Source organism: Colletotrichum jinshuiense, chromosome 2 (assembly GCF_051148585.1).
Source record: "Colletotrichum jinshuiense chromosome 2, complete sequence".
In the NCBI taxonomy this organism is placed as follows: Eukaryota; Fungi; Ascomycota; class Sordariomycetes; order Glomerellales; family Glomerellaceae; genus Colletotrichum; species Colletotrichum jinshuiense.
In genome coordinates, this window is record NC_139309.1 from 5,387,506 (window position 1) to 5,412,744 (window position 25,239).

Sequence of the window (25,239 nt, forward strand, 5' to 3'; positions counted from 1 at the left end):
CCCAGACCTATGTTTCCCGCCTCCATGTTTCCCGCGACGCAATGTCCTGATGAACGTAGATTACAGGCCGACTATCCCGTGGCGGCTCGGCTCCTGGGGAGTACTGGCACCTTGTCGTGACCGCACCCTCGCTGGCGAGTTTTGCCTGCTCGATATCCACGTAAGAGACGTTGTCGCCCAGCTTGTCATAGGCCCTGCGGGGATGGCGACCGCTCTGGCTACTGTTGGAAAGGTTCTTGAGGTGAATCTGGCCTCTGTCGGTTGAGGGATTCGTCAGTTTGGAGCCGAACTTGGAGACTGCCGGCTTGACGTATGTCTTGAACAAGGGCCCGAGTGTAGGGAGGCAGGCGATGATGATGCCGATCCACAGCTCAAGAAGACTAACGAGACCAATGTCGTGGAGGTTGTAGACAAAGTCTAGGTCTCCGATGGTCGTGACGGTGTTCACAAGACGCCAGATCATGATGGCGATGGTTCTGTCCATGTTAGTCGGCTGGTTTTCTTTCCCGAAGCGATGACGGGAGAACTTACGCAAACCCCATGCCGAACATGGCACTGACGGCAACCTTGTTCTTCAGGGGCATCTGAAGACCCCAGAGCATCGGCATCGGCATGATGGTCATGGCGATGTCAAGGATGATGTTGATCGTCACCGAGACGATCTGGTCAATGGTAATATCGCGGCAATGGCCGCCAGGAACCGGTGCCCATTGCTGTGACATGGGCGTGCATCTACTCATGAACAGAATGAGGAATGCAACGCCGTAGGCGCCCGTCACGCCCATGAGAATACGAGACCAGCGCTTGAACTGGGCGGTGGAAAAGATCCTCGTGTACAGCCACAAGATGGCGAGCTTGATGAAGATGGTCCCCAGAAGCCAGGTGACGCCACTGGCGAGGATAAGCTGTGCGGTGTATGTGTTAAGAAGAAGAACCATGAATGGGAGAATCGGAACAACGAACCTTGAACTGCACAGCATACTCTTCTAAAGTCAACTCGTCGGTATGCTTGCCCAGACCGTTGTAGATGGCCCATATAACCACGCCTTCCAACGCAACAATGTTGGCCTATCCAGGTTAACTCGAGCTTGCAAGCTGAAACGAGACCAAGACTTACAAAGGCAAAAAGGATCATTCCGTCATCCCAGTAGAACGACCTCCTCATGACCCTCGAAGCCCACCAGCGTAAGCTGAGGACTCCGGCGTCAACGGTGGTAAAGACGACGATCCATACCAGGAGCCCAATGCCCCTCGAGCCGGCTCCAGGCATCTTCGTGAAGGTTTTCGAAAGGCTCGGGGCTAAAACACCAAGGAAGGGCGCTTGTGATGCGTTGGATGGCTGCTTAATTCTAAACCCAAATCGCAGAGTAGTCCGGGTACCTGCCGACAACCGCCGCGGCACAGCCTTGGATGCAGGGGATTCCTCCGACTCTTATGGGAGGCGCGGAAACGACGCCAATACGGCACATTACAATCAAGAATCCGCCGTGCCATCTTCGAAACACGGTTCCGAGACTATCAACCACATTAAGGAACCACCCACCAGAAAAGAGTGGACGAGACTAGACTAGACGATGAGACACAAGTCAATGTGACGCTGGTCGCCGTGGTTTCCTAGCTCGCAAGCCTTGCTGGTTGAGCCAAATGGTGTACATTGCCGTGCCATGATTCCCGCGTCATTAATCCGGCAGCTCATCTGATCGGAACACTGAAGATGGGATGGCATGATTCAGTAGGGGTCTGCACTTGCATGACGCTGCATCGCCGCCTCCCCACCCACACACATCAGTCGAACTTGGAGAGAAAAGGGCACTGGCTTTGTGCTTTCAGGCCAACCACCCGCCTGGTGTTGCTGCACGTGTGGATAATATCGATGCAAGGGACAGTGAACTCCCACCGCGTGCTATTTTCCTCAGATGTGATCGGAACAAGCATGTACGTGATAGACTCCACAGCCTTCAACCCCCTCGAGGGTTGTATCTGCGGCCCATGGCTCTTCGTCAACGGTGTCTCCGCTCTGCTAAATGATTGCAGGGGCCGGCCGTTCCCCAAGTCTGTCTCCCAGCTCAAGGTGGGGAAGGTCTTGGTGTGGAGTCTCTGCAAGTTTGGTATATCAAACTTTGGCACCCTTGCAATCTGCCATGGTCATACAGACCGAAGTCCCACGTCCCACACCAACGGAGGAGCCATGTGAGTGTCTTCAGAGGCACCGCAGCACTGCAGCGCATCCGCCGGCCTATTTCGACGGTCCCAAATCGGATTAACCCTGGCGGACCTTTCTAATCAAAGGACACACTTCTACCGGTAATGTGACGGCGATGTTGCAGTGAGGCCTGCGGCGACTCTCCGGTAATTATGCAAGGCACAGGTGTCACTTATCACCAGTTTCACTGCGCCCAGAGGTGCCGGTGGGGACTTTGCTGCTGTAGACAGGCCAGCGCTTGCATCGATAGAGCAATACCGCCGCCGTCGGCCAGTCAGTGTATGCGTATGCCAACTGCGCCGCACCAGCAGTCCCGATGGCTTTGTAATAAGCACGACGCCTAGGCTTCAGAGTTTAGCGCGCTTGGAGGGGAGGGGAGGAATAAAAGACAGGCGGCCCGGTTCGTGGTAGTCAACGCAATCGGCCATACCCCACGCTTTTCAATATATCGCTCCTTGCCCGAATCGGATCCCGCCACTTCCAAGACTGAAGAGACCTACCTATCTCGGGAGCTCGATACTCAAGATGCAACCCCCTCTGCCTTCCGTTACGCCGACATGGCACAATGATACCTACGATGCCATCGCGCCCTCGCGCCCTGAGCTGAGTGCAGAAGGGAAGACTGTCATCGTCGCCGGTGCGGTACGTCCGGACCCCCCTCTCTCCCGGCGCAGCCCGCATGATAGGTGTGGCCTCTTGCCTCTCGTTACCATATCGGAGGCTGGGGGTTTTGCCTCTCACGGCTGATTATAGTGCTGGAGTACATGGATTGTAATTGACCTTTTCCTGAAGGGGAGTGGAATCGGCCGAGAGACTGCCCTGGCCTTCGCCTCCGCCGGGGCCGCTCGAGTCATTCTCCTCGGCCGCACAGAGTCCGCCCTATCCGCCACGGCAGCCTCCTTGCCGCCATCAGTGCAGGGCGACGTTAAGGTCGTTGATATCACGAATGAACAGACCTTGGTCAAGGTGGCAGCGGAGATCGGCACGTGGGACATTCTTGTCCTGGCCGCCGGTTTTGTGTCCAGCCCATCGACTATCGCGGGATCCGCCAGCGATGAATGGTGGCAGAACTTCGAGGTAGATCCAACACCCATGGGCCTCCACAGCCAGCGGGCCTGACCACTTACACATGACAGACCAACACCAAGGGCACATACCTTGCCACCAAGTTGTTTCTCCCGACGGCTAACCCCTCTCATGCCGCTGTCATTGCCGTTACATCTGGGCCCACGGCGTTGCCAGCAGTCGCTCTGCCTGGCTTGTCCGCGTATGTGGCCTCCAAGCTGGCGCAGACCAAAATCATCGAGTTCCTAGCGGCGGAGAACCCGAACGTCTTTGCAGTCACCATGCACCCGGGCATGGTCGAAACCGACATCTTCACCAAGAGCGGTGCCAAGGCCGAGGCTCTCCCAATGGATAAAGGTGCGTAACGCCCCCTGTCCATCATCCCCGATCATAACTAGTCTCCCCTTCCTGTTGCAGCTATAGTGGACCGACAAGGTGCTGACATCCGTCCTATAGTCCAGCTCCCCGCCCACTTCGCGGTCTGGCTGTCCAGCCCTGAGGCGGCCTTCCTGACCGGCCGTACGGTTTGGGCGAACTGGGACGTCGAAGAGCTCAAGAAGGGTGCCCAAGCCATCCAATCTGGTCAGCTGCTGACGAGCGGGATTAACGGTTGGCCTTACACAAGCCTGGCTTGATATTGACACGAGTCGTGTACCGACTGCATGACAGTAGCCTAAATTACCCATGTACTCAAGATGCAAATGTCACAAATGCAGAATGGAGAATAAGACTGTCTTTCTAAGCAAGATTTCCTTTGCGGGAATTACGCCAACCCAGATTAAATCCGCGTTCGTGTCTAATCATAGTCCGTTCTCCTCAACTCGAAACACAGTGACAAGGGCCCTGGGTTGGATGTGAACTGGTCCCTGACGTCGTCGAAAACCCGGTTGCCCGTCTCGCCCGGTGCGAGGCGGAAGCGGTACTTCTTGACCAGCCTGGCGACGACAAACCTCATGGTGTCCAGGGCAAGGAAACGACCCAGACAGCTGTGATGACCTGCAGGCGGCGATTTAGTCGCTGGACTGGGGAATGATAACGAGGGGTTCGACATACCTGTGCCGAATGGCGCAAAGGCTGCTGCATTGCGGACCATCTCCGGTCGAGTGCTCCATCTTTCGGGGATGAACTCTTTGGCCCGCTCGAAACAGTCCTCTCCTGCAGATTACAGTCAGTTGATGTCTGATAACCCCCGCATTCGAAACCTTACTCTTTCCTATGACATGACGGGGGGCGATCACGGTCGTGTGCGGCGGGATGAATGTCCCACCGATCGTCGCCCCGTTCTCTGTGGTCTTCCTGGCCCCGCCGGTGAGCAGTGCCGGGTACATGCGAACACCTTCGTTTATGACGGCATTCAGATGTGGGAGCCTGGTGAGGGCCTTCAAGTCGGACACGTCAACGCCGGCCAGCTCCTCGTAGACCTTTTCGATATGCTCGGGGTGTTTCGCCATCTCGCAAAAGATTCCGATTAGAGCGGCAGCAGTAGGCTCGCTGTGTCGGTTAACATCTGGGCGCTAACAAAGGCATATGTTTTTGCTTACCTTCCAGCCACAATAGCAAGCAGACTATCGCCGTAAAGCCATGTCAAGCGGTCCTTCTGCTCTGTCTGGCCGTCGTCCAGCTCCATCAAGTAGTAGGCAAGATCGGGAACAGAAGGCTTGGGGGTTCCGTTATCCAGCCTGACACGCATCTGCCGCTCGCACCAGGCGACCATGTCGAACCAGTCCTTGAGGACGTTGACTCGTGGGGCAAGCTTAAAGCCGACCTGGATGAGCCATGGGGTTGGGCTGAAGGGCCCCAGCAGGGACAAGGCGCGCTGCAGTCTCACAATGATGTGATGCCACTGCTGCTGGTGCAGCATATCAAACGACTTGCTAAACACGAAGTCGCCCATGACATCAAACCCAAACCAGAAGAAGAGCTCCCGAACATCCGAAGGGACCTCCGCTTTGGCGTGTTGCTCTATGCACAGGTCCAGCTGCTCAATATACTTGAGAATCTTTGACTCGTGCTGTACCAGAGCTGTTGGGCGGCACGGCTCGTCAGAGATAGGCTCATGATTCCGAAGATCTGTGGGTCATACCTTGTGCCGAGAAGCCACGGTTCCATTCACGGCGCCTGGCGGCGTGTATAGGCTTGACGCGTGTTGTAACGAGCGCTCGATCAGGGTGCAGAATGTCATACCATTCTGCCTTGATGCATTCCGACCGGGGGCCATCTACCGCCATGAACACTCCGGGGTGGAAGACAGTGATCTCGCTGGGTCCTTTCCCAACAGTCAACGAGGAGTCAAGAGACAACTTTGGCGTAGGGATAACTTACCAGTCCTCACGAAATCTCCATATTGTTCGTGCAGTTTCTCCAACACCAGGTGGTTTTTGCAGTTTCTGCTGGCCCAGACGTGCCATAGCTTGGTGACGCGAGCGTACCACGGGCCCTTGAACCCAGCAGTCGTAAGACGGTGGAAAAAGAACCGGTACAAAGTGATACTGGCTAAGAGGCCAGGCAGGTAGCCAGCATATAGAATGAGAAGCGAGTGGCCGAGCTCTCCAACCGCGGTGCCCTTGTAGTAAATGCTTGAAGCAGCGAAGCAGAAGAAGAACCACAAGTGGCCCAGCACGATATGAGGTGCCTGTACATGCCATTCACCGTGGATAAAGAGTCCCCAATGGACCGCAAAGCCGCAAAGGAGCCCTAAGCCACAGACGAGGACGCCTTGGTAGCTGGTGTCGAAGAGTGTAGCCATCGTAAGGTTTGTGTGGTGAACTTGATGGAATCGTGCAAGTTCGAAGCGCAACAGCCGCCGTCTTCAAGTCTTTTCTCCAATCTCGGGCTCGAGCCTGGGAACCGGCTTACACCTGCCATTCAAGCAACAACGAGAACGCCATATCTCCTAGTGCCACGTCTGGGTCTAGCTCCTCCACTCGACAATCTGTCGTGAGCTACCTGAGGGGTAACAAGAACCCACGCATACTGACTAGCGTCCAATGACTGAAATGCAAATCAACACGATTCGCAACCTCCATCATACCATCGCGGTGGCCGTACTGACTGATGTGAAGTACATACTTGCATCCCGACGTGGTGATCATGGGTCATCCCGAAAACCTTGATATCCGGAGACCTTCCGGCCCCCCTGTCAGTCGCTGACCGGGGTAGCCAGGGAAGCGGGTGGGCCTACGTCCAAAACGGCAGGCTCTTGCTGCAGAAACGCAGTCGTACAGATGCTGAGATGCAACTCTGCAGTGGAACATGCCTTGACGGTATCCAAAACGGTTGGTTGGCGCAGCATTGTATGTTGGCGCAATACGGCCGCCGCGGGGTAGGTGTCAGAAGTACATCCTCCCTGCTCCCCTTGTCATCTTATTGCACCTCTCGGCGCAACGGCGACTAATGCTTTGCCGCAATCATACGTGTCTCGGAATCGGGGACTTGTCATGATTTAACAGTGGCCACAATTCCAGCCAACTCCTCTGTTCTAGTAAAACCAGAATTGCTTGCGTTACTCCAAATTGCACATCCTTTCGAAATGTCTGCTAGTTACGATTTTGTTATTGTGGGCGGAGGCGTTGCCGGCTTAGTAGTAGCGGCACGTCTCTCTGAGATCCCGGACATCCGGGTCCTAGTCCTCGAGGCGGGCGAAGATCAGACGGCTGATCCTCGAGTCAATATTCCTGCACTGGGCCCTAGTCTTGTCAAAACGCCCTCCGACTGGCAGTTCCGGACGGTGCCGCAAGTGAGTATCCCCCACCCCTGGGAATCGCTACCCTCTGAAAGATCGGGGTTTGCTGACAGTAAACCACTTGAAGGATGGCTTAGGTGGTCGAGAGATTGTCGTTCCTCAGGGCCGCGTTCTTGGTGGTTCAGGCGCCCTCAACGGTCTCTCCTTCACAGTCACCACGCGTTCCAATGTTGAAGCGTGGTCCAGTTTGGGCAACCCCGGCTGGGACTGGCCCACGTTCAGTGAGGCATCCAAGAAAACCTACTCCACCTCCTCTGGCGAGGGCCAAGGGCCTCTTAAGCTGTCCCTTCCAGACAACGCAGAGTCTTTTTGGCCCAAGATCTGGCAGGACACCATCCGCGGGTTAGGCTTTCCAGAATCGTGTGACCCCTTGAGCGGCCAAGGAGTCGGCAGCAGTATCACACCCGACACTGTAGACCCAGAGACAAAGCAAAGAAGTTACGCCGCTAGCGCATATCTGCAACCCGCCAGGTCTAGGCCCAACCTGACCGTGGTCACCGGTGCACAGGTCGAGAAGATAATCTTCCGATCAGAGGCTGGCGAGATCCTCGCCGAAGGCGTTCAGTACTCCAAGGATGGAGAGACGAAGACCGTAAAGGCAGACAAAGAGGTTGTACTCACTGCTGGTACTCTCAACTCATCGCGACTTCTAGAGCTGTCCGGTGTTGGAAACGCAGAGCTTCTTCGTGGACTCGGCATTGACGTTGTGCTTGACAACCCGCACATTGGCGAGAACCTACAAAACCATGTCATGGTCGGGGCAAGCTTCGAGGCGCTCCAAGAGCACGACACCTTGGATGGCATCGTCCGCCAAGATCCCGCTGCTGTTGGAGCGGCTATGGAAGCCTACGGCAAGGGCACTGGCCCATTTTCCAGAAGCGGCACCTCGGCGACGGCCCAGCTCCCTCTGCTGGCCACCGAGGATGTGACCCAGCTACTCGACGAATCGAGCGCCCCCAAAACAACTGCAACCCCGGCTTTCACGAATGCTCTTAAGACGTATGTACGATCCGTCCTCACGTCTTCTACAGAGCCCTCCGGCTACTACCTCACGTTCCCTGGGTACGCCCTGTTCAGCGGGGATGGAACCATGGCGGCGCCGCCACCCGGCGATGACAAGTACTTCACGATAGCGTTGCTCCTTGCCCACCCTCTCTCGCATGGTTCAAGCCACATTACCTCTGCGTCCCTGGAGTCGTCCGCAGTCGCTATTGACCCCGCCTATTTGTCGCATCCTTTCGACGTCGAAGTCTTGGCCCGACACGTACAGCTCTTGGAGAAGATTGCCGCTAGCGAGCCGCTTCGCAGCCAGCTGAAGCCGGCCGGCAAGCGTAACCCGGCCGGCAGTCTGACCGACCTCGAGCAGGCCAAAGAGTTCGTCCGCCGTACTGCGGTTGGTGCCCATCACTTCACGGGCACCTGCTCGATGATGCCCCGCGAGCTCGGTGGAGTAGTCGATGAGAAGCTCCGCGTCCATGGAATTTCCAACTTGCGAATCTCCGACGCGAGCATCATCCCCATTACGGTACGTGCCAACCCGCAGGCAACCGTGTATGCCATCGCAGAACGGGCCGCCGACCTGATCAAGTCGAGTCTTTGAGCACTGCGAGGTGAAATGGGTCGCTGTGATGACGCGGTGTGCGGAAGCCGCCGACGCTGCCCAGCTGAACAGGGAGGTAGTAATAGTAACGTGCCAGCCTGGCGTGAAGAATAGATGATTAATCAATTTTTTTATTTTTTTTATACCAAGTCAACCGCCGTTCAGAAGCGGGGGAGATGATTCCATGGACAACATTGCGACTGTCGGTCGCAGTTAGAGGATGAACGCCGGAGTGTATAAACCGTAATTATCATGGCTCAATTTGATGTTCAATGATCCCAAAGGACCGAAAATACAGACATTGGCGAAGGAGATGCAGGCGTGCAAGGATACGGTCCAAAAGCTGCTGGAGAAGAAACACTGCTTACGTTTCTCCATCTGATAGACTAGACGTCATCCGTAGTTCCATTAAGGTTGTCTTCACCTTAAGGCCCACGGGTGGCAGCGTCTGTGCAACGCTGTTTGGCGGTAGCTTGGAGACGCGTCCCGTTGTAATTAAATGGACAAAGTACCGGTACGTTTTTTAACGTGCGCGCGTCGCCAATTTGTATGTACCTACACATCATGTGACTGCGAGCTCAGCTCGCGTCCTCCACCCGGCCGCGTCTCGCTAACAATTTCGCGTCAAAATCGCCATCTACACTCACACTTGCTGTTTCCACAAACAAATCCTACCCCCAGATCTCGCCCCGTGCAGCGCATGCCTTGACCTCACCTTGAAGCCTTCCGGCCCTATAGCTTCCAGTTGCATGCCTCATTTAACCACAAATCATGGCTGACCAGGCTAAAGGCTTGTTCTCGGAGTGCGTTTTCGCCTTCGTACCGAGCGCCTACCTCGCCCCTAAAGAGATCAGCGACCTAGCAGACATCGTGACAGGCCGTGGCGGAACGGTCCTTGACCCCCGACGCGATGGTTCGATCAGACTTGAGGAGGTCTCTCACGTCATCTCCAGCACCATCGACTTCCCTCAGTTCACCGAGACCCAGGCCTACATGATCCCGGTTGTTAACCCCAGTTGGCTCAAGGCTTCGATCCAGAGAAATAAACAGGCCCAGGTCCGACCTTACTCCCCCGACCCGCGCATGTTCTTCTCCAAGGTCACTCTCACCTGTGCCGACCTGCCTGAGATCGACAAGGAAACCATTATCGGCGCAACCCTGGCCATGGGCGGCATGGAAAGCGTCGACGTCACGCGACAAACCACTCATATCTGCGCTCTATCGATGGAACATCCCAAATGTGTCACTGCTAAGGAGAAGGGGCTTAAATGCAGGATTGTTCTGCCTCACTGGTAAGCTTGGTGACTTCAAGCTATGAATCGCCCCTGACGTGTCCCAGGTTCGAAGACTGCTTCAAGCTCGGCAAACGAATCGACGAAACCCCTTACGAACTTCCCGACCCTGAGATTCTTCGCAGACCGGAGAACCAAGGGGAGATCCCGGTTCCGCAGTACGAAAGCCTCCGAGGTGCGACATCCACCACGCCGAATTACCTTGCCGAGAGCACCCGCAAAGCCGCCACCATATTTCAAGGCAAGAACGTCATGTTCTCGTGGGATCTCAACATCACACCACGGTCGCTGGACATTGTCAAGCAACTCGTTATAAGCGGTGGTGGAAGGGTAGTCCAGGATGTGGACGACTGCGACTATTTCATCTGCCAATACCGTGACGGCGAGCAGTATGTCAAGGCTGCACAGTCTGGAAAGGACGTTGGAAATCTTTCATGGCTCTACCACCTGATCACCCACAACGAATGGACATCGCCGCTACGTCGCCTACTTCATTACCCCATTCCCCGGGACGGTATCCCCGGCTTTGAAGGCTTCAAGATCTGCATTTCCAACTACGGTGGCGATGCTCGCATATATCTCGAAAACCTGATCAGAGCTACGGGCGCAACCTACACCAAGACGATGAAGGCCGAGAACACGCATCTCATCACAGCACGTAGCAGCAGTGAAAAATACGAGGCGGCTAAGGATTGGAACATCGAAACCATCAACCACCTCTGGATTGAGGAGAGCTACGCCAAGTGTGAGATGCAGAGGATCACCGTTCCCAAGTATTCCCACTTTCCGGTTCGTACGAATCTCGGCGAGGTCATTGGCCAGACATTTTTCGATGAATGTCGATTACGAGAGACGTACTACCCAGGCGGAGAGGAGCACCTGTCGCCACGAGCCAAGAGGAAGCGCAAGATCCTCGAAGCCGCACAGGAGAACTCGTACAACCATGGACCTGCCGAGGGCGTTGTCATTGGCAGACAGGAGGAGAGAAAGGACGAGGAAGCCATCGATGATAGCTTTATGACGCCCGTTCGTCCGAAAAGAGGGGGTCGCGGCAAGGAGAATGATACCCCCTCCGTTGTGTCGACCGGAAGCCGGAGCGCGAAGAGCAAGGCTCTCACCAACCTCCAGCGCATTGCTCCCGACATTGCGCTGTACGAGAAGGAAAAGAAGCGGGGCAAGGACGGCCATGGTCCATGGGGCGGTAAACGTGCTGCCGATCAGATTGACAGGGAGCGAGGTCGGACATCTAGTCCGGCGCAAGCAGCCGTAGAAGACGACGAGGACGAGGACGAGGACGAGGAAAAACGCCCGGCCAAGAAGCGGAGGTCTTCACGCCCAGAGGTGGAAATGAGGGTCGTGTTGACTGGTTTCACAAGATGGGTCAACACCAAGTCTAAAGAGGATTCGGAAAGGGTAGGTCATCCTCGCTGCGTCTATTTGCCATGCTAACAACTAGCAGAGAAAACTCCGCGACATGGGAATTCTAATTGTCCAGGACAACCAACCATGCGACTACCTCGCCGCACCCCAAATGGTGCGGACGGTCAAGTTTCTCAAGACATTGGCCAAGGGCGCAACCATTCTCTCATCCAGCTTCATCGACGAGGCCCTCGACAAGGGCGAGGTCCCAGACCCCGAAGACTTCCTCTTGAAGGATAAGGAAAATGAGAAGAAGTTTGGCGTCAAGGTTCAGACGGCCGTGTCCAGAGCGAGGGCCAACCTCGGCAAACTTTTGTGGACTGTCCCCATCTACTGCACGGCCAATATCTGCAACGGCCCCGACAGCTACAAGGCCATTGCCGAGGCAAACGGGGCCATGTTCAAACTGTACCGCGCGCGCAGTGGCACAACCATCAAGCCGACAACGGAGGAGGAGGATGGCGGAGCGCCGCCGGAGCCCGTCTATCTCCTCAGCTCCAACAGCGCCGACGAGCGGGCTCTCTGGCCCAAGTTCGAAGAAATGGCGCGCAAAGGCCACATGGAACCACGCATCGTGGCGGCCGACTGGCTTCTGGATGTTGCCATGAGGCAGCAGGTTTCTTTCGAGGAGAAGTACCTGGCCAAGAACTTTTTCGACAAGACGGGCGCGTAGAAGTCGTTGACAAAGGGAAAGAACCGTGGCTTCGTGACTTCGTGGCTTTACTTGTACATATATGCGCACTGGCTTGGAGTTGAGGGGTGTATCAGAGGGCAAACGGAGGGAAAAGAGTTGCCCCGCGGCCCAGTATCGTTACGACGACCGCTTGAGGGTTAATGTGTGAACGTGGTCATGTCCAGTTAGAGATTCGCAGAATCATGTCTCGTCATCGTCAAAACAATCAAAAGAACTTGACACCCTGCGAGTCCTCTTGTCCAAAGATCTGGGCCTTGCTGCGCTTGACCAGGATCTGTAGCGCCTTTTGCAGGAGGTCCGGGTCCAGGCCGTGGAAGTCTGCGGGGAGTTTCCCATCGTTAGTTCAGCTGTCCCGTCCGTGACACGCCTGTCAGGGGGGGGGAGGAGTGTGTGTGTATGTGTGTGTGCGGAACGTCAAGGGTATTGGCTCACCTGTGCCCCTCGTGCCCTCGCCCTCGGTGAGCTCGTACAGCGTCAGCACGACGCCCTTTTGCGCCGTCTCGTCGATCCACCCCTCGATGGCGGCCGCCCACTCGTCGGGCGTGCGCCAGTACACCCAGAACAGGTCGGTCGAGGCGGGGAGCGGCTCCGCGCGGCCGTCCTTGCGCATGAACTCGAGCACCTCGCGCGCGTCGGCGAGCGAGAGGCGCTTGTTCAGCGCCTTGTTGTGGAAGAGCTCCTCGGGCGCGGCCGCGGCGGAGGACGCCGCCGTCGCCGGCGAGAAGGTGGTGGCGTCGTTCGCCGGGGACGAGGAGCTGGCGTTGCCGGGCAGCGGGTGCGGGAGGGACGAGGGCGCCGTCGGGATCGCGGCGCCGAGCGAGAGCTTGAAGATGCGGTGGTGGCGGCAGTAGGCGAGGATCAGGTCGGACCACTTGACGAGCTGGGCGTGGTGGGTTGTGAGGTTCGTCTGGCGGGTGAAGAAGGGCGGGAAGGAGTATTCCCGCGGGAACGGGAAGGGGGATGTCGTCGCCATTTGCGCGGTGTGGTGGTGGTTGAAAGATGACGGGACGTTGGAAGGAGGCTCTGTGATCTGCGCTCGGTACCGGTGGTAGGTAGGTAGCTGGAATGGAGGGGTTGGTGGGGACCTGGAGCTCGGTCGCATGGGTGTTCGGCGTGTGGCCAATTAGAAGCTACAAGCTGCTGTGACATCGATTCCTCGGCATGCAATGAATCGGCTGTCAACCCCAGATCCTCACTTATTCTTGGTGTGGTCGTAATTTCTTTTCTCGCCAGGTCCAATCACTAGAGGCTTAGAGGCTCATGAAAAGTGCCAACCATCAATCTCGGTTCTCAGCGTCCCGGAGGGAAGTAAAGGTCGTTCGTTTCCTACCTTCACGAAATGTCTGCTCCAGAATTGTATTATGGAAAACGCAATTCATTATTCTAGGTGTACTGACTCCGCGCCCCAACATGATGCTAGAAAGAACTATCCGCCTCTAATCAACCCCAGCAATCCACTTTGATTCCATTTGACCCTGACTTCGCCATATCCTGTAGTTTACATCCAAACCCATCCTCATGTTTCCATATGAACCCTGACGATGATACGGTCTGGGAGCATGGGTTCACCATCAGAGTCCTACTAAAATGTTTGGCGAAGGCGCTTCTTCAATGGCTCATCCACCAAGTCCTTCTCACACTCACCGTCCGAGCTCGAACTGTTTTCCAGTTCATGCTTCTCACCTACCAAAGCTTTCTCCGCAGGTGGTTTTTTTGTCGGCTGTAAGCCGGGTGGTTGGGCATCCGAGTTGTTTTGTAGCACAGTGGGACGAGTCACTGCTGGCATTTGCCATCGTTCGGGTGAGTTTGGGAACACGGCGCCACCTTGCCGCTCTTGGATCTTCATAATCGCCTGCTCTCTCGCGTTGCGCCCCTCTGACATGAGTCGGTTCCTTACAAATGTCACTACATCAAGAGGTGGATTGGCTGGTGCCTTACCGCGCCTCTCCAAATGTTCAATCCATGAGAAGAGGATAATCCAAGCCTTCCATCTCAGGGCCGTATGCTCTTCGATGAGATGCGAGAAAGCAGCTTCCTTCGCGCGTTGAGACTGTGAGATATCAACCTTGATCGCAGGGGGGAACTTTCTCGGGACAACGTGAACACCAAGGAGCTGTCTGAGACGGCCGATATGAGGCTCGATGTGAGAAACGATCGCCATATTTGGGGGTAAAGGTATTTCCCAGGAGCCGCACCCCGCCAGCTTTGGGACTTCCTTGATTGTACCAGTGGCGCTCAGAATGGTCCAGTAGTCGAGGGTCTTGGCGGAAGGGAAGACGTAGGAATGTTTACCAGCATTGACGGTGACTTGGCCAGAAACCAAATCGGATGACACGCCTGTGATGGCATTCAAACCATTTGCCTTCTGGTGGTCCCGATTGACCTCTCTGAGGTGTGTTGTGAGCTGGGCTGGCAACACGGTGGAAGAGACTGGCGCGGATACCGAATCTGAAGGTATAGCAGACTCAGGCATCGACATTGACTGGTACTTCGTGGCATTTAAGAGGGTGGCCATGGTTGGCTTGGTGGGCGACTTCATGGTTGGCGTACTCGGTTTGGCTGTAGAACCCGGAGGCGGCAGTGAGCGTTGCGTTTGCGCAAGGCTGGTTTTGGTGGCAGCTGGGGTGGTCCCAGAAGACATGGTAACAGCAGTATCACGAGACTTAGTTGAGGTTGAGAGAATGCGGGTAGGTTCAGCCGACAAGTCTGGAGGTGCGTTTTGGGCCTGTGAAGCAGGGGTCCTCGGGGTGGATTGTAAAGGAAGTGAAGTAAACGGTGAGAGGGCCTGGGACATGAACACTGGTATTCCCGCGTCCGGTGTTTTGATAGTGATAGCCATGACTTTCTTAGGGTCCCCTTGTGGGATCACCGGTTGAGCATTGCGATGTTGCTGCCTCCGTTTCGGAGGTAGTTGCAGGGAATGAAGGTCCATAGCTAGCACGGTGAAGCTATGGTTATCGTGAGCTGTCGTTAGGGCCTAAGACTACACCCGATTGCTTGAGTCTGTTAGTGCGAGAGTAAGGCAATGCTTTTGATGACGGTATTGGCGAAATTATGTTGGTGGTTATGAGGTTGAGACGGAATGTTTGCCTGGTGGCTTTCCCCGACCACGTTTGTCTTACCTGGGCAAGCGCAGGGCGATTTTATTTGCTGTCTCTGAAGGGAGGTCTGGGCCAGGGAAGGAACAATGAATGAAGGACAGGTTCACATTATGCGACCGATGACGATGGTACCTTCCCGATTCAACCATGTTTGGGAAGGTGGGAAGCACCTGCTGCAACTCAAAGACTACCAGCAAGCATGTCGGAGTCACTCGCCTTCAAAGCTCCATCTCAATTTTCAGCCTTAACCATTGCCGGAAATGTTCATCGGATGAAAATTGTATATATGTCGTTTGACTCAGCGGCCCATGGAAAAGAGGCATCTTAAAACATCGCATGCTTCCCCTCAGAGGCAAGTCTTCAGGTAGCGAGGTGCACGCCTGTGGACGCATATCCTGCCGTTACCAGTGTACCATAAACCGATACACACACAGCACAGGGCTAGAGCTAATCACGGTATAACATGAAATCAGCTCATTTCACCGAGCTTTACTTGCACGATGCCCGCCAACAAAAGCGCAGAGGGACTGTTGTCGGTGACTTGCCCACACCGAGCTCACCCCGGTGTGGCAGACGAGGTCGTGGACCCACGACCCGACCTCGGGACCCATGATGATTGATGATGGGGCCTCGGTATCAGAACACCGACATGCCCGAGCGCCCCATATCCCCATCCAATGCAGCTCGGAATTGCACCGCAGACGCCTTCCACGACATCCGCAAAACCTATCGATCCTTCGAATGCTCGATTCCGACCCCCAATGCGTCCACGAATGCTCCCCAATGCTCCCCAATCACTCCCCAGGATTTCCCCTTTCCTGTTCCCCTTCGTCCCCAATCCCAGCGAGCTGGCCCCGGTGAGACGGCGCCCCTCACCGAAGCCACCGCCATGGCGGCGCTGCATCCACGTCCGACCTTGCCCCAAGCCGTCCGCTGGTCGCACACAGCTTTGCGAGACGCCAAAACCCCTCAATTCTTCCTCCAATCAGCGCCCCACGCCCGCTTCTGACATCATCCCGAGCGCCGGCGCGAAGCTGGGACCGCCGCACATGTCCGCCCGAAATTTGGCGCAGCAGCAGCAGACCCTGGAGAGGGACACGGGTGCGGCTGTAGTAGACGCGGCGTTGGCAACTGCACCAGCTCCACGAGTTAGGTGCGCTCGTGATACCCTGGGCTGCGGGACGACGCGGGCCAGACGTCCCGATAATACCTCTCAACCTGCCACTAGCCGGCCTCGGCGAACGGTATATTTAGCTAGGTAGTCATCCAAAACCTCCCGGTCCCCATCGCAATTTCATGTCTTCACGATCCCGACTTGTCCCCGTCGCCCCGCCACCCTCCCGGCTCCTACGGCCTCTGCCACGGGCGCCCATCGTCGATTTGGTCCCCGCGTGATACCCCTTCTCCATCAGAGCCCCAGCCCGCCCTCTGCTTTTTTCTCCCTTGCCCCTCCTGGAGTTTTTCCTCCTTCTTTGCTTACCACCAAGTCAAACCAGCAACCCCAGATTCGCAAGCACAATGGCCGAAAATAGGGAACCCAAACGCCCGCGCGTTGCGGCAGACCCCGCCGAGCACCTGCCGGCCGGCATCACCGAGACACAGGAGGAATTGAAGGAGCACTGGTTCGTCGGCAGCATAGACCAGGGCACCACATCGACCAGATTTCTCGTCTTCAATGGCCTCGGCGACCCGGTCGCCATGCACCAGATTGAGTTCGAGAACCACTACCCGCACTCGGGGTAAGTCGAATGGGTTTCGGATTTGCGCTCCGAGAACTGGCCGCCTCCCCCCTCTCCCCGCAGAAGAACCCCCCCATGGTGCGCCGCGATCCTGCAAGCCCGCTAACACCGGCAGATGGCACGAACATGACCCCATGGAGCTCCTCTCCTCGGTCGAGGAGTGTATCGAGAAGGCCATGGCCAAGTTTGCCGAGCAGGGCTACTCGGCGAAGAACATCCGCGGTATCGGCATCACCAACCAGCGCGAGACCACCGTCCTTTGGGACTCCCGCACCGGCGAGCCCCTCCACCACGCCGTCGTCTGGCCCGATACCCGCACGACCTCCCTCGTCCGCGACCTGCGCACCCGCCCCGGCGCCGAGAAGCTCCAGGACCTCTGCGGCCTGCCCCTGTCGACCTACCCGTCCAGTGTGAAGCTGCGCTGGCTCCTCGACAACGTCCCCGCCGTCCGCAAGGCCTACGACGAGGGCTACCTCGCCTTCGGCACCGTCGACTCGTGGCTCATCTACCGCCTCAACGGCGGCGCCGCCAAGGGCGAGGACGCCGTGCACGTTACCGACTCCACCAACGCCAGCCGCACAATGTTCATGAACCTGCGCACCCTGCAATACGACGACGAGCTCCTCTCCTTCTTCGGCATCGACAAGTCCAAGATCCACCTCCCCAAGATCGTCCCGTCCTCAGACCCGACCGCCTTCGGTACCGTCGCCCGCGGCGTGCTCAAGGGCGTCTCCATCGGTGGCTGCCTAGGCGACCAGTCCTCGGCCCTGGTCGGCCAATGCGGCTTCTCGCCCGGCCAGGCCAAGAACACGTACGGCACGGGCTGCTTCCTGCTGTACAACGTCGGCGACGAGCCCGTCATCTCCAAGTCGGGCCTGCTGGCTACGGTCGCCTACGACTTTGGCAAGGGCCGCAAGCCCGTGTACGCGCTCGAGGGCAGCATCGCCGTCGCGGGCTCGGGCGTCAAGTTCCTGGTCAAGAACCTGGCCTTCGTCGACGACGCGACCCGCATCTCGGAGCTTGCCGAGACGGTCCCCGACAACGGCGGCGTCGTCTTCGTAACGGCCTTTAGCGGGCTGTTTGCGCCGTACTGGATCGACGACGCCAAGGGAACCCTGTGTAAGTCCACCCACACAACCCATCCCCCCTCCCACCGCCGTCTTTTCCGTTCACCGAAGGGAGCCGATTGTAAGCTAACCAAACGCGCGCCGTGCAGTCGGCATCACAGCACACACCCAAAAGGGCCACATCGCCCGCGCGACCCTCGAGGCGACGTGCTACCAGACGAAGGCGATCCTGGACGCCATGGCCAACGACTCGGGCCACGCCCTCGAGTCCCTCGCCGTCGACGGCGGCCTCTCCAACTCGGACCTGTGCATGCAGAGCCAGGCCGACATCAGCGGCATCCGCGTCGACCGCCCCGCCATGCGCGAGACGACGGCCCTCGGCGCCGCCATCGCCGCCGGCCTCGCGCTCGGCGTCTGGGACGAGCTCGAGGACCTCAAGCACGTCAACCAGACCGGCCGCAAGGTCTTCACGCCCTCGCTCGAGAGGGAGAAGAGCGAGAAGATGTTCAAGAAGTGGGAGCAGGCCGTCGACATGTCGAGGGGCTGGGTGCGCGACAACTCGGAGTAGAAGAAACGTTTGCCCCCCGGACGTGGGCAAATTTTTTTTTCTTTGCAAGCCAAGAAGATGATGAAGTAGAAGAAAAAAAAGAAGGAATCTGGAGTAATTTTGGGGCGCGGGGGCAAGGGCTACCTACTATATATAGAAAAAGACAGGCGCGCGCTTCTTGGGATGGGTGGAATGGTTTGTCATTGGGAGTGTTTGGTTCGTTTTAGACAGGATACCTATCAAGTCTGTTTCTCTTGCTCGTTTCGCGCTGTTGGGGAGGGGGCATGTCATCTCAGTGAGTGGTTTGTCACGCCTAGGAGCAAGACTCCAAGATGCTATCAAGATATAATATGCATGAACACGGTGTAGGTCATCCTTCACCTTTAGGGACACATCAAATCCACAGGTATAGTCTTTATTGTCATCTGTCTCAGGGAAAACCCCCAGTCGGGTTCTCCATGTCCACGGCCATACCAAGGGAGTATCCTTCAAACAGGGACACCCCTCGACGCCGTCTGCAATCGTAGCAAATGGGACAAGCTTTCCCAGAAAAAAAAAGTAACATCGCAAAGCCAAGTGCTTTTTGTGCTCGCCAAATGATTCCCCCTGCCGACGCCAGCCAAAAATGTAGAATGTTTGGTTCCGCCCCCCTTTCTTAAGCTCGAGACTCGTGAGTGGAGTGGTGAATCGTATCGCAACTTGGAATTAGAAAGTCGATAAGAACAGGCGCGCAGACAAGAAGTATGAAGAGCTCAGGCCTCGTAGTAAGGCCCCGAGCCAGGTATAGTTTGTTCGGGTTTTCGGTTGATTTACATGATGATGGCGGGAATGTCGACGTTGGCCTTGATGCTCTTGTGAGGGAGAATGCTGCCGCCGTTGACGTAGATCTCGTCACCAATCGTCACATCGTCGCCGAGGACGGTGACGTTCTCGAGACGCGCCCACTTGCCGACGGTGCTGTTCCAGCCGACGATGGTGCTCTTGACCCACGCGTGGTCCTTAACCTTGGAGCCGGGCAGCAGAACACACCGTTGCAGACGGCAACCGTCGCCAATGACGACGTTGGGGCCGATGGTGACGTTGGGGCCGATCTTACAGTGCTTGCCGATCTTGGCAGTGGGGTCAATCAGGACGTTGCCGCCGTGGACGTAGGGCTCTGAGGGGGACGCCAGCTCCTTGGATCCCTGCTTGGTGAGGGAGGTGAGGTACAGGCAGGTGCCGGTAAGGAAGTCCTTGGGCTGACCGACGTCCATCCAGAAGCCCTGGAGGTCGAAGCTGTGCAGCTGACCATCGCGGACGATGGCGGGGAAGGTCTCCTTCTCGATGGAGGTGGGGCGGAGCTCGATGCGCTTGAGGACGCTGGTGTTGAGGATGTACATGCCGGCGTTGATGCGGTTGCCGACAAACTCGACGGGCTTCTCGACGAAGCGGTCGATCTTGGTGGCATGGCCGGGCTTGTGGACGACGACACCGTATTTGGAGGGCTCCTCGACCTTTGTGACGACGATGGTGCCCTCATCGCCGTGGTTCTTGTGGAACTCGGCGAGGTCCTTGAAGGGGAAGTCGCAGATGACATCCGAGTTGAGAACAAAGAAGGGGGTGTCGTCCTTGGCGAGGACGCTCTCGGCCAGCTTAAGGGGGCCGGCGGTGTCGAGGGGCTCGGTCTCGACGGAGAAGGTAATCTTGAGGCCAAACCTCTTCTCGTACTGTTATTGGGGGTGTGCTGTCAGTATGGCTCGGTGCAACAAGCTCGGAGGTGAGAAAGCTCGGGGAGACCCACCTCTGCCAAGTGCTTCTCCATAACCTCGGGGCGGTAGTTGACAGCGAGGACGACATCGGTGACACCGGCGGCAGCGAGGGCCTCGATCTGGTGCTCGATCATGGGCTTGTTGGCGAACTCGACCAGGGGCTTGGGGAGGGTGAGGGTCTGCGCATCGAGGGCGAGGTCAGTAAAGGTATTCTGTAGAGGACTGCAGCAGGCCAAGCGGCAGCTCTGGCGCTGCCGAGTGCCGCGCGTCAAGGGTAGGGGGGGGAATGAGCGTACGAGAGGGCGAAGACGGGTGCCGAAGCCACCGACGAGAATAATGGCTGCCAGGCGCGTTAGCATGTCTGCATCGTCGTGAACGCACCATGCACCTGCCATGCTGCGGGGTGCAGCAGAAGTGCCGGGTGAGGCATGGCAGGGTAGGTAGCTGTTTGGGGGGGAGGATGATACGCACCCTTCATCTTGGTAGTATTGCGGTTGAGGGGTTAAGTGTGGTTATTGGATCGGTATCGTTGGGCGAAGCGAAGAAAGGGAGGTGGTGACAGCTTCTGTGTAGGTGCGCAGAACAAACGAATGTATTGAATTGGGAAGGAAGTGAAGCAGCTTCTCTTTCGGCCGGGGACGGGGAGGTTCGTTCGGGCGACAAGGGGAAGGAAGCTTCGCTTTTTTGGGAGAGGGGCGGTTGGCTGAAGGGGGTCGGTTGCTCGACCAGAAAAATTATAAAGCTTTGTTACAAAGAGGGCGTGCCTTGCTCTCGAGAGGATATACAATGGGGGATGGGAATCTCAGGGCGAGGGTAGTTGGCAGGCTGGAAGGTTGCAAAGAGCAAGAGTAGGAGCGAGCGCAGTGAATAAAGTAACGAGGGAGGAAGGGAGTCAGGATGAGAAAAAGGGAGGTGGAGAGAGAAAGAGAGAGCGAGGCGCAGGGTGTGTGGTGAGGGAGAAGGCACCTTCAAAAATGACACGACATCTCTACCCCCCAAGGTCCTGGTCTCTCTCCCCAAGTCACTTTCGGGCCTGTCCTGGGTCCTGGGCCTGGCTGCCGCTGTCCATCAGGACGACGGGGACGGGGGACGGGGGGCCAGGACTGGGACGGACGGGACGACAAGGAGGCAAGGCCAGGCCGGGCCAGGTGCCAGGCAAGCAATTAATTCGGGGGGACAGCGAGTGGGAAGCACACGGCAAAGCACAGGGCACCCAAGGGGGGGTAAGGGGGGTCCAAGGGGGTGATGGGGAGAGGCGGTTCAAGGAGCGCGGCTACACTAAAACGGTGGGTTGCTGGCACTAACCGCACTATGGACTTCCAGAGTGTGTCTGACATGTCAGGGACCACACTAGGTAGGACATTGATCTAGACCTATTGTCTTGTTGGTTCCAATAAGAGGCGTTTGCAGCTCCACGTTTGTTTTGTTTTTTTGTTTTTTCCTTCTCCCGCGTGCGATTACGGGGCATGGCTAAGGTAAGGAGCTGAAATGGTGCTGCTGGACTGAGGTTGGGGGTGGGGGGTTGTCATGTCAAGTGGTTGTTTGTTCACGGCTTTGAGTGTGCACCTGTGAGTGAGTTGGTTGCCAGTGACTCAAATGAGTTGAGAGAAGTAAGTGATGCTTTTGCAACTGTCAAATCTTACCAAAGCATCAAAGGTACGTATCTCCAGGCTGCGTGCATACATGCATAGACATACATATACTAGTGTAAATACCTTGCGTAGTACGCATACGTCTGATTGAGGTGAGGTGAAGTGAGGTGAGGTAAGGTAAGGAAGGCAAGGTCTTACTTAGGTGAGTCGTTGGACATGCTGTGCCCGCCCGGTCCCAGAATGGCCAATGCGAAATCCCATCCAATGATCTCCCTCCTCCCCCCTCGTGTGGCCCGCTCCCCCCCATGTGGTCCAATGATCCAATCCGACGAAGAGGGAACCTGGGAACGGCCAAGCCAGGACGCTACGCCTCAACGCCCAGCTGTCAGGGGGGAGGGAAGGCCTGCCACATTCTCTCCTCTGGCGATGGTGCGGTTGCGTCTCGGTCCTTTCTCCGACCTCCGAGTGGATGGAGGTTGGCCCAAGGGTGGGGGGGAAGCTGGTGTTCCAATTTCAAGATTGCGCGCCTTTTTGGAACTCATCGCAAGACTCGCCAACTGCTTGCCGCCAATTTCCCCTGGCGAGATTGATGCAAATCGCTAATTCCTCCTTGACCCCCACCCCTTGCTGTGCTATGTACACAGCATGTAGTAATAGTCCAAGCATGTACTACCTACTGTCTGTCTGTGCCTCCCCCGAGTCTCTCAGGAAGAGGGGACAAGAAGCACCGCCGCAACCCGAACCGAACATCGACCGCCGTAATTCCGCAACCCGCCCGTCTGGTCTCTCTTTCGACCGCACCCAAGAACCGCAGGGCCGCCTCTCTTTGCAAGGGCCCTCCCTACTGACCCGCGACAGCTGACCCGCGCCCCGTACTAAATTCGCGACTTTTGCCTCCTCTTGGGGAGGACGGAACGATTTGCGACGTGACGGCCAGAAGCCCTCCTCGTCCCAGGGACAACGAGAAAGAAAACAAAAAGGCTGACGCACATAAGGCCCAACTGCTGTCAGGCGAGGCATTCTTCAGCCGCGCCTCGTGTTTGCGTTTCTCGGTGCGCCCGTGATTATGCGCCTCTCGTCGCAATTACGAGGGGACAGCCGCCCAATGTCGTATCCTCCAAACCAGAGCCTGCTGTGCCTGTGCCTGTGCCCCATCCCTTCCTTGGGGCCTTTTTTTCCGTATTACCATCTCTCTCCGTACTTTCGCCTCTTTCCCCCCTCTGATTGGCGACGGTTCATGGCACTCTATTCAAATATCTTGACTCTTGCCATCCATCTCTTGGCCCCCTCGACGCCCCAGCCTGTGGAACCCCCTCAACCCATCCCATCGCCGCAGAAAACATCTTGTGACCATCAAACTGAGGGGCACTTGTGGCACTCCCACAAGTGGGAAAACAACAAGCTACTATGCATGGCAAAGCCCTCTCGTGAGCTGTGCGTACGTATCCAAAGAAAAGTCAAGTAGTCCCCAGTATCAAAAGGCTGGAATGCCCTCAACCCGCGGGCCCCAGTTCGGGTGTGTGTGGAAACGTCGCGCTCAACATGCGACGTGACGTACGTGTTCAACTCCTCTCAAACAAACCCATTCAGGGGGGGAGGCCCTATGCTAGTGCAGTATTAAAAGGGTAGGCCACGGAAAGAGTGGAGCCCCCCCCGAGGAAAGGAAACCAACGTGACATGCCAGTTGCCACACAAAAAAAAGGATTCCCACTGTCCACATCCCGGGACCGCCCGGGGGAGTCGAAACTCGTCGGCTTCTGCCTTCTCCCCTCTGACTTCCTCTTCAATGGCCTAGCCAGCTCTCCCCGGTCAAATCGCCAGAGGGGGAAGGGGGGAACGGACCCCCCTGGTCGTCGTCGTCCCCTCCCCCAATTGTGAGATTCGCAATCCCAGCACGCCACACGGACTCCCGTCCGTCCCATCCCATCCCATCCATTCCCTTGTGAAAAAAGTAAAGAAAAGAAAAAAAAACGGGAAAAAATCGTCTGAAATGTCCCCTTCTCGAACTTGACTCTGCACATCATGGAGGTACGTAACTCGGCGGCACATGGGGAAACCGAGACAGCAATCCGCAAGGAAGACGGAGAACCAAGACGAGGGAATAAGAAGAATAAAGCAATAATAATAAACAGGGGGAGAAAGAGCCGAACCCAAAGGCGTGGGATGCGGGAAAACAAGCAAGCAAACAGCTTCAGTCACTTTCAGCCTCCTCACTCTCATTCAGCCTCACCACCAACACCTCAGACCAACTACCACAACCCACAACCCACCGTGCCCGGTTCCCAGATGGGTGAATGGCAATATTCCGGTCGTTCAATTTAGCAAAAGTCAAAGTAACCCCCCCGGAATGGAGCCCGCGGAAACTTTTTTTTCTCTGCCTTCCTTACTTTCCTCCTTGTTCTCTATCTTGACTATTTTAATTTTTATTTTAGACTCGTTCTTAGCTCCAAATGAAATTTTTTACTCGTTGGAAAAAATAAAATGCTACCCGGGAGATCTCCCCCTAGCAGCACATCACATCACATCTCATCCACCCGGAGATTGTGCCGGATACTCCTTCCCCCCCTTTCCCGCCCTTCCAGAAATCATCCCAAACCCGGCCGCCTTATGGCCACGTTCCTGGGCCACGCAATGGTGTGTGTGTGTGTGAGTGTGAGTGTGTCCGTCTGTGTCCATGTGTGGCTGCTGTTGCATGTGCACACGTACACGTGTGTTATCGGCAAGTCAAGGCTGGAACTCCCCGAGACATCTCATCCCACATCCCTTCCAGTCCCATCCAATCCATCTTTCTAGTCCCATCCATCCTTCCATCCTTCTAGCCCCTCCCCCCTTTCGAGACTCGGCTCCGGCCTTCCCACCGTCACAGCCAAACCCCTAGCAACCTCCGAACCACGGCAGACCCGGCGCCTCCCCGGGCCACACCATCTTACACACACACACACACACACACCTCCAATTTCAGTCCATCTCGTTCCTGACTCTCAGGGGAAATATGCATGCGTGGGTGGGAGGGTGTAAGTGGTATCAAAACCGACATTCCTTTGACATATTTACACGAGGGCTCGCTCATTGCTCATCGCTCATCGCCTCATACAAGCTAAGCTGGCTGCGCCGCCTGGCTTGATCCCAATTCAGCTTGAACGCTTGTTTTATTTCTTTTTCGTCTCTGATTTTGCATCATCGATATCATGAAGTCTTTGTCGTCATTATCATCATCATAAGCGCCGCATAGGCGTCGCGAACAAGCCTCCATCGTGAAATTCCATCCATCCATTCATCCATCCGTCCTCCCTTCACGTCCAAACCAAGTTCTCTCCCGAGGAATCGCATCTCATTGTCAGTTCCTTCTCTTCCCTAGCCCCTACTTCTCTTCTCTTCCCGCTCATTCATGTCTCTCTCCCACACCGTTCCCAATCATGATCTGGCTCGC

The 25,239-nt window shown here is 56.4% G+C and overlaps 8 protein-coding genes across 8 annotated transcripts; 4 read left to right on the forward strand and 4 right to left on the reverse strand.

The window, feature by feature from the left end:
• Positions 1 to 7: 7 nt before the first annotated feature.
• Positions 8 to 1,270, reverse strand: EsH8_II_001406 (uncharacterized protein; the record flags this gene model as incomplete). The annotated part of the gene is made up of 4 exons (XM_083264704.1): positions 8 to 476; positions 532 to 905; positions 964 to 1,068; positions 1,118 to 1,270. The coding sequence occupies 4 exons, from the start codon at positions 1,268 to 1,270 to the stop codon at positions 8 to 10; spliced, it is 1,101 nt and encodes a 366-aa protein (XP_083122026.1).
• A 1,458-nt stretch (positions 1,271 to 2,728) lies between these two features.
• EsH8_II_001407 (SDR family NAD(P)-dependent oxidoreductase) lies at positions 2,729 to 3,903 on the forward strand (the record flags this gene model as incomplete). The annotated part of the gene is made up of 4 exons (XM_083264705.1): positions 2,729 to 2,845; positions 2,996 to 3,280; positions 3,340 to 3,625; positions 3,725 to 3,903. The coding sequence occupies 4 exons, from the start codon at positions 2,729 to 2,731 to the stop codon at positions 3,901 to 3,903; spliced, it is 867 nt and encodes a 288-aa protein (XP_083122027.1).
• A 161-nt stretch (positions 3,904 to 4,064) lies between these two features.
• Positions 4,065 to 6,014, reverse strand: EsH8_II_001408 (cytochrome P450; the record flags this gene model as incomplete). Its single annotated transcript, XM_083264706.1, has 6 exons — positions 4,065 to 4,264; positions 4,322 to 4,423; positions 4,476 to 4,759; positions 4,810 to 5,290; positions 5,352 to 5,534; positions 5,591 to 6,014. The coding sequence occupies 6 exons, from the start codon at positions 6,012 to 6,014 to the stop codon at positions 4,065 to 4,067; spliced, it is 1,674 nt and encodes a 557-aa protein (XP_083122028.1).
• Positions 6,015 to 6,797: 783 nt separating this feature from the next.
• EsH8_II_001409 (GMC family oxidoreductase) lies at positions 6,798 to 8,610 on the forward strand (the record flags this gene model as incomplete). The annotated part of the gene is made up of 2 exons (XM_083264707.1): positions 6,798 to 7,004; positions 7,078 to 8,610. The coding sequence occupies 2 exons, from the start codon at positions 6,798 to 6,800 to the stop codon at positions 8,608 to 8,610; spliced, it is 1,740 nt and encodes a 579-aa protein (XP_083122029.1).
• Positions 8,611 to 9,381: 771 nt separating this feature from the next.
• On the forward strand, positions 9,382 to 11,994 carry EsH8_II_001410 (BRCT domain-containing protein; the record flags this gene model as incomplete). The annotated part of the gene is made up of 3 exons (XM_083264708.1): positions 9,382 to 9,902; positions 9,950 to 11,315; positions 11,362 to 11,994. The coding sequence occupies 3 exons, from the start codon at positions 9,382 to 9,384 to the stop codon at positions 11,992 to 11,994; spliced, it is 2,520 nt and encodes an 839-aa protein (XP_083122030.1).
• Positions 11,995 to 12,220: 226 nt separating this feature from the next.
• Positions 12,221 to 12,988, reverse strand: EsH8_II_001411 (ESCRT-II subunit protein VPS25; the record flags this gene model as incomplete). Its single annotated transcript, XM_083264709.1, has 2 exons — positions 12,221 to 12,333; positions 12,448 to 12,988. 2 exons carry the CDS (start codon positions 12,986 to 12,988, stop codon positions 12,221 to 12,223), a joined length of 654 nt encoding a protein of 217 aa, XP_083122031.1.
• Positions 12,989 to 16,634: 3,646 nt separating this feature from the next.
• EsH8_II_001412 (glycerol kinase) lies at positions 16,635 to 18,490 on the forward strand (the record flags this gene model as incomplete). The annotated part of the gene is made up of 3 exons (XM_083264710.1): positions 16,635 to 16,855; positions 16,971 to 17,974; positions 18,072 to 18,490. 3 exons carry the CDS (start codon positions 16,635 to 16,637, stop codon positions 18,488 to 18,490), a joined length of 1,644 nt encoding a protein of 547 aa, XP_083122032.1.
• Positions 18,491 to 19,278: 788 nt separating this feature from the next.
• Positions 19,279 to 20,695, reverse strand: EsH8_II_001413 (mannose-1-phosphate guanylyltransferase; the record flags this gene model as incomplete). Its single annotated transcript, XM_083264711.1, has 4 exons — positions 19,279 to 20,175; positions 20,250 to 20,396; positions 20,514 to 20,557; positions 20,689 to 20,695. The coding sequence occupies 4 exons, from the start codon at positions 20,693 to 20,695 to the stop codon at positions 19,279 to 19,281; spliced, it is 1,095 nt and encodes a 364-aa protein (XP_083122033.1).
• Positions 20,696 to 25,239: the final 4,544 nt, after the last annotated feature.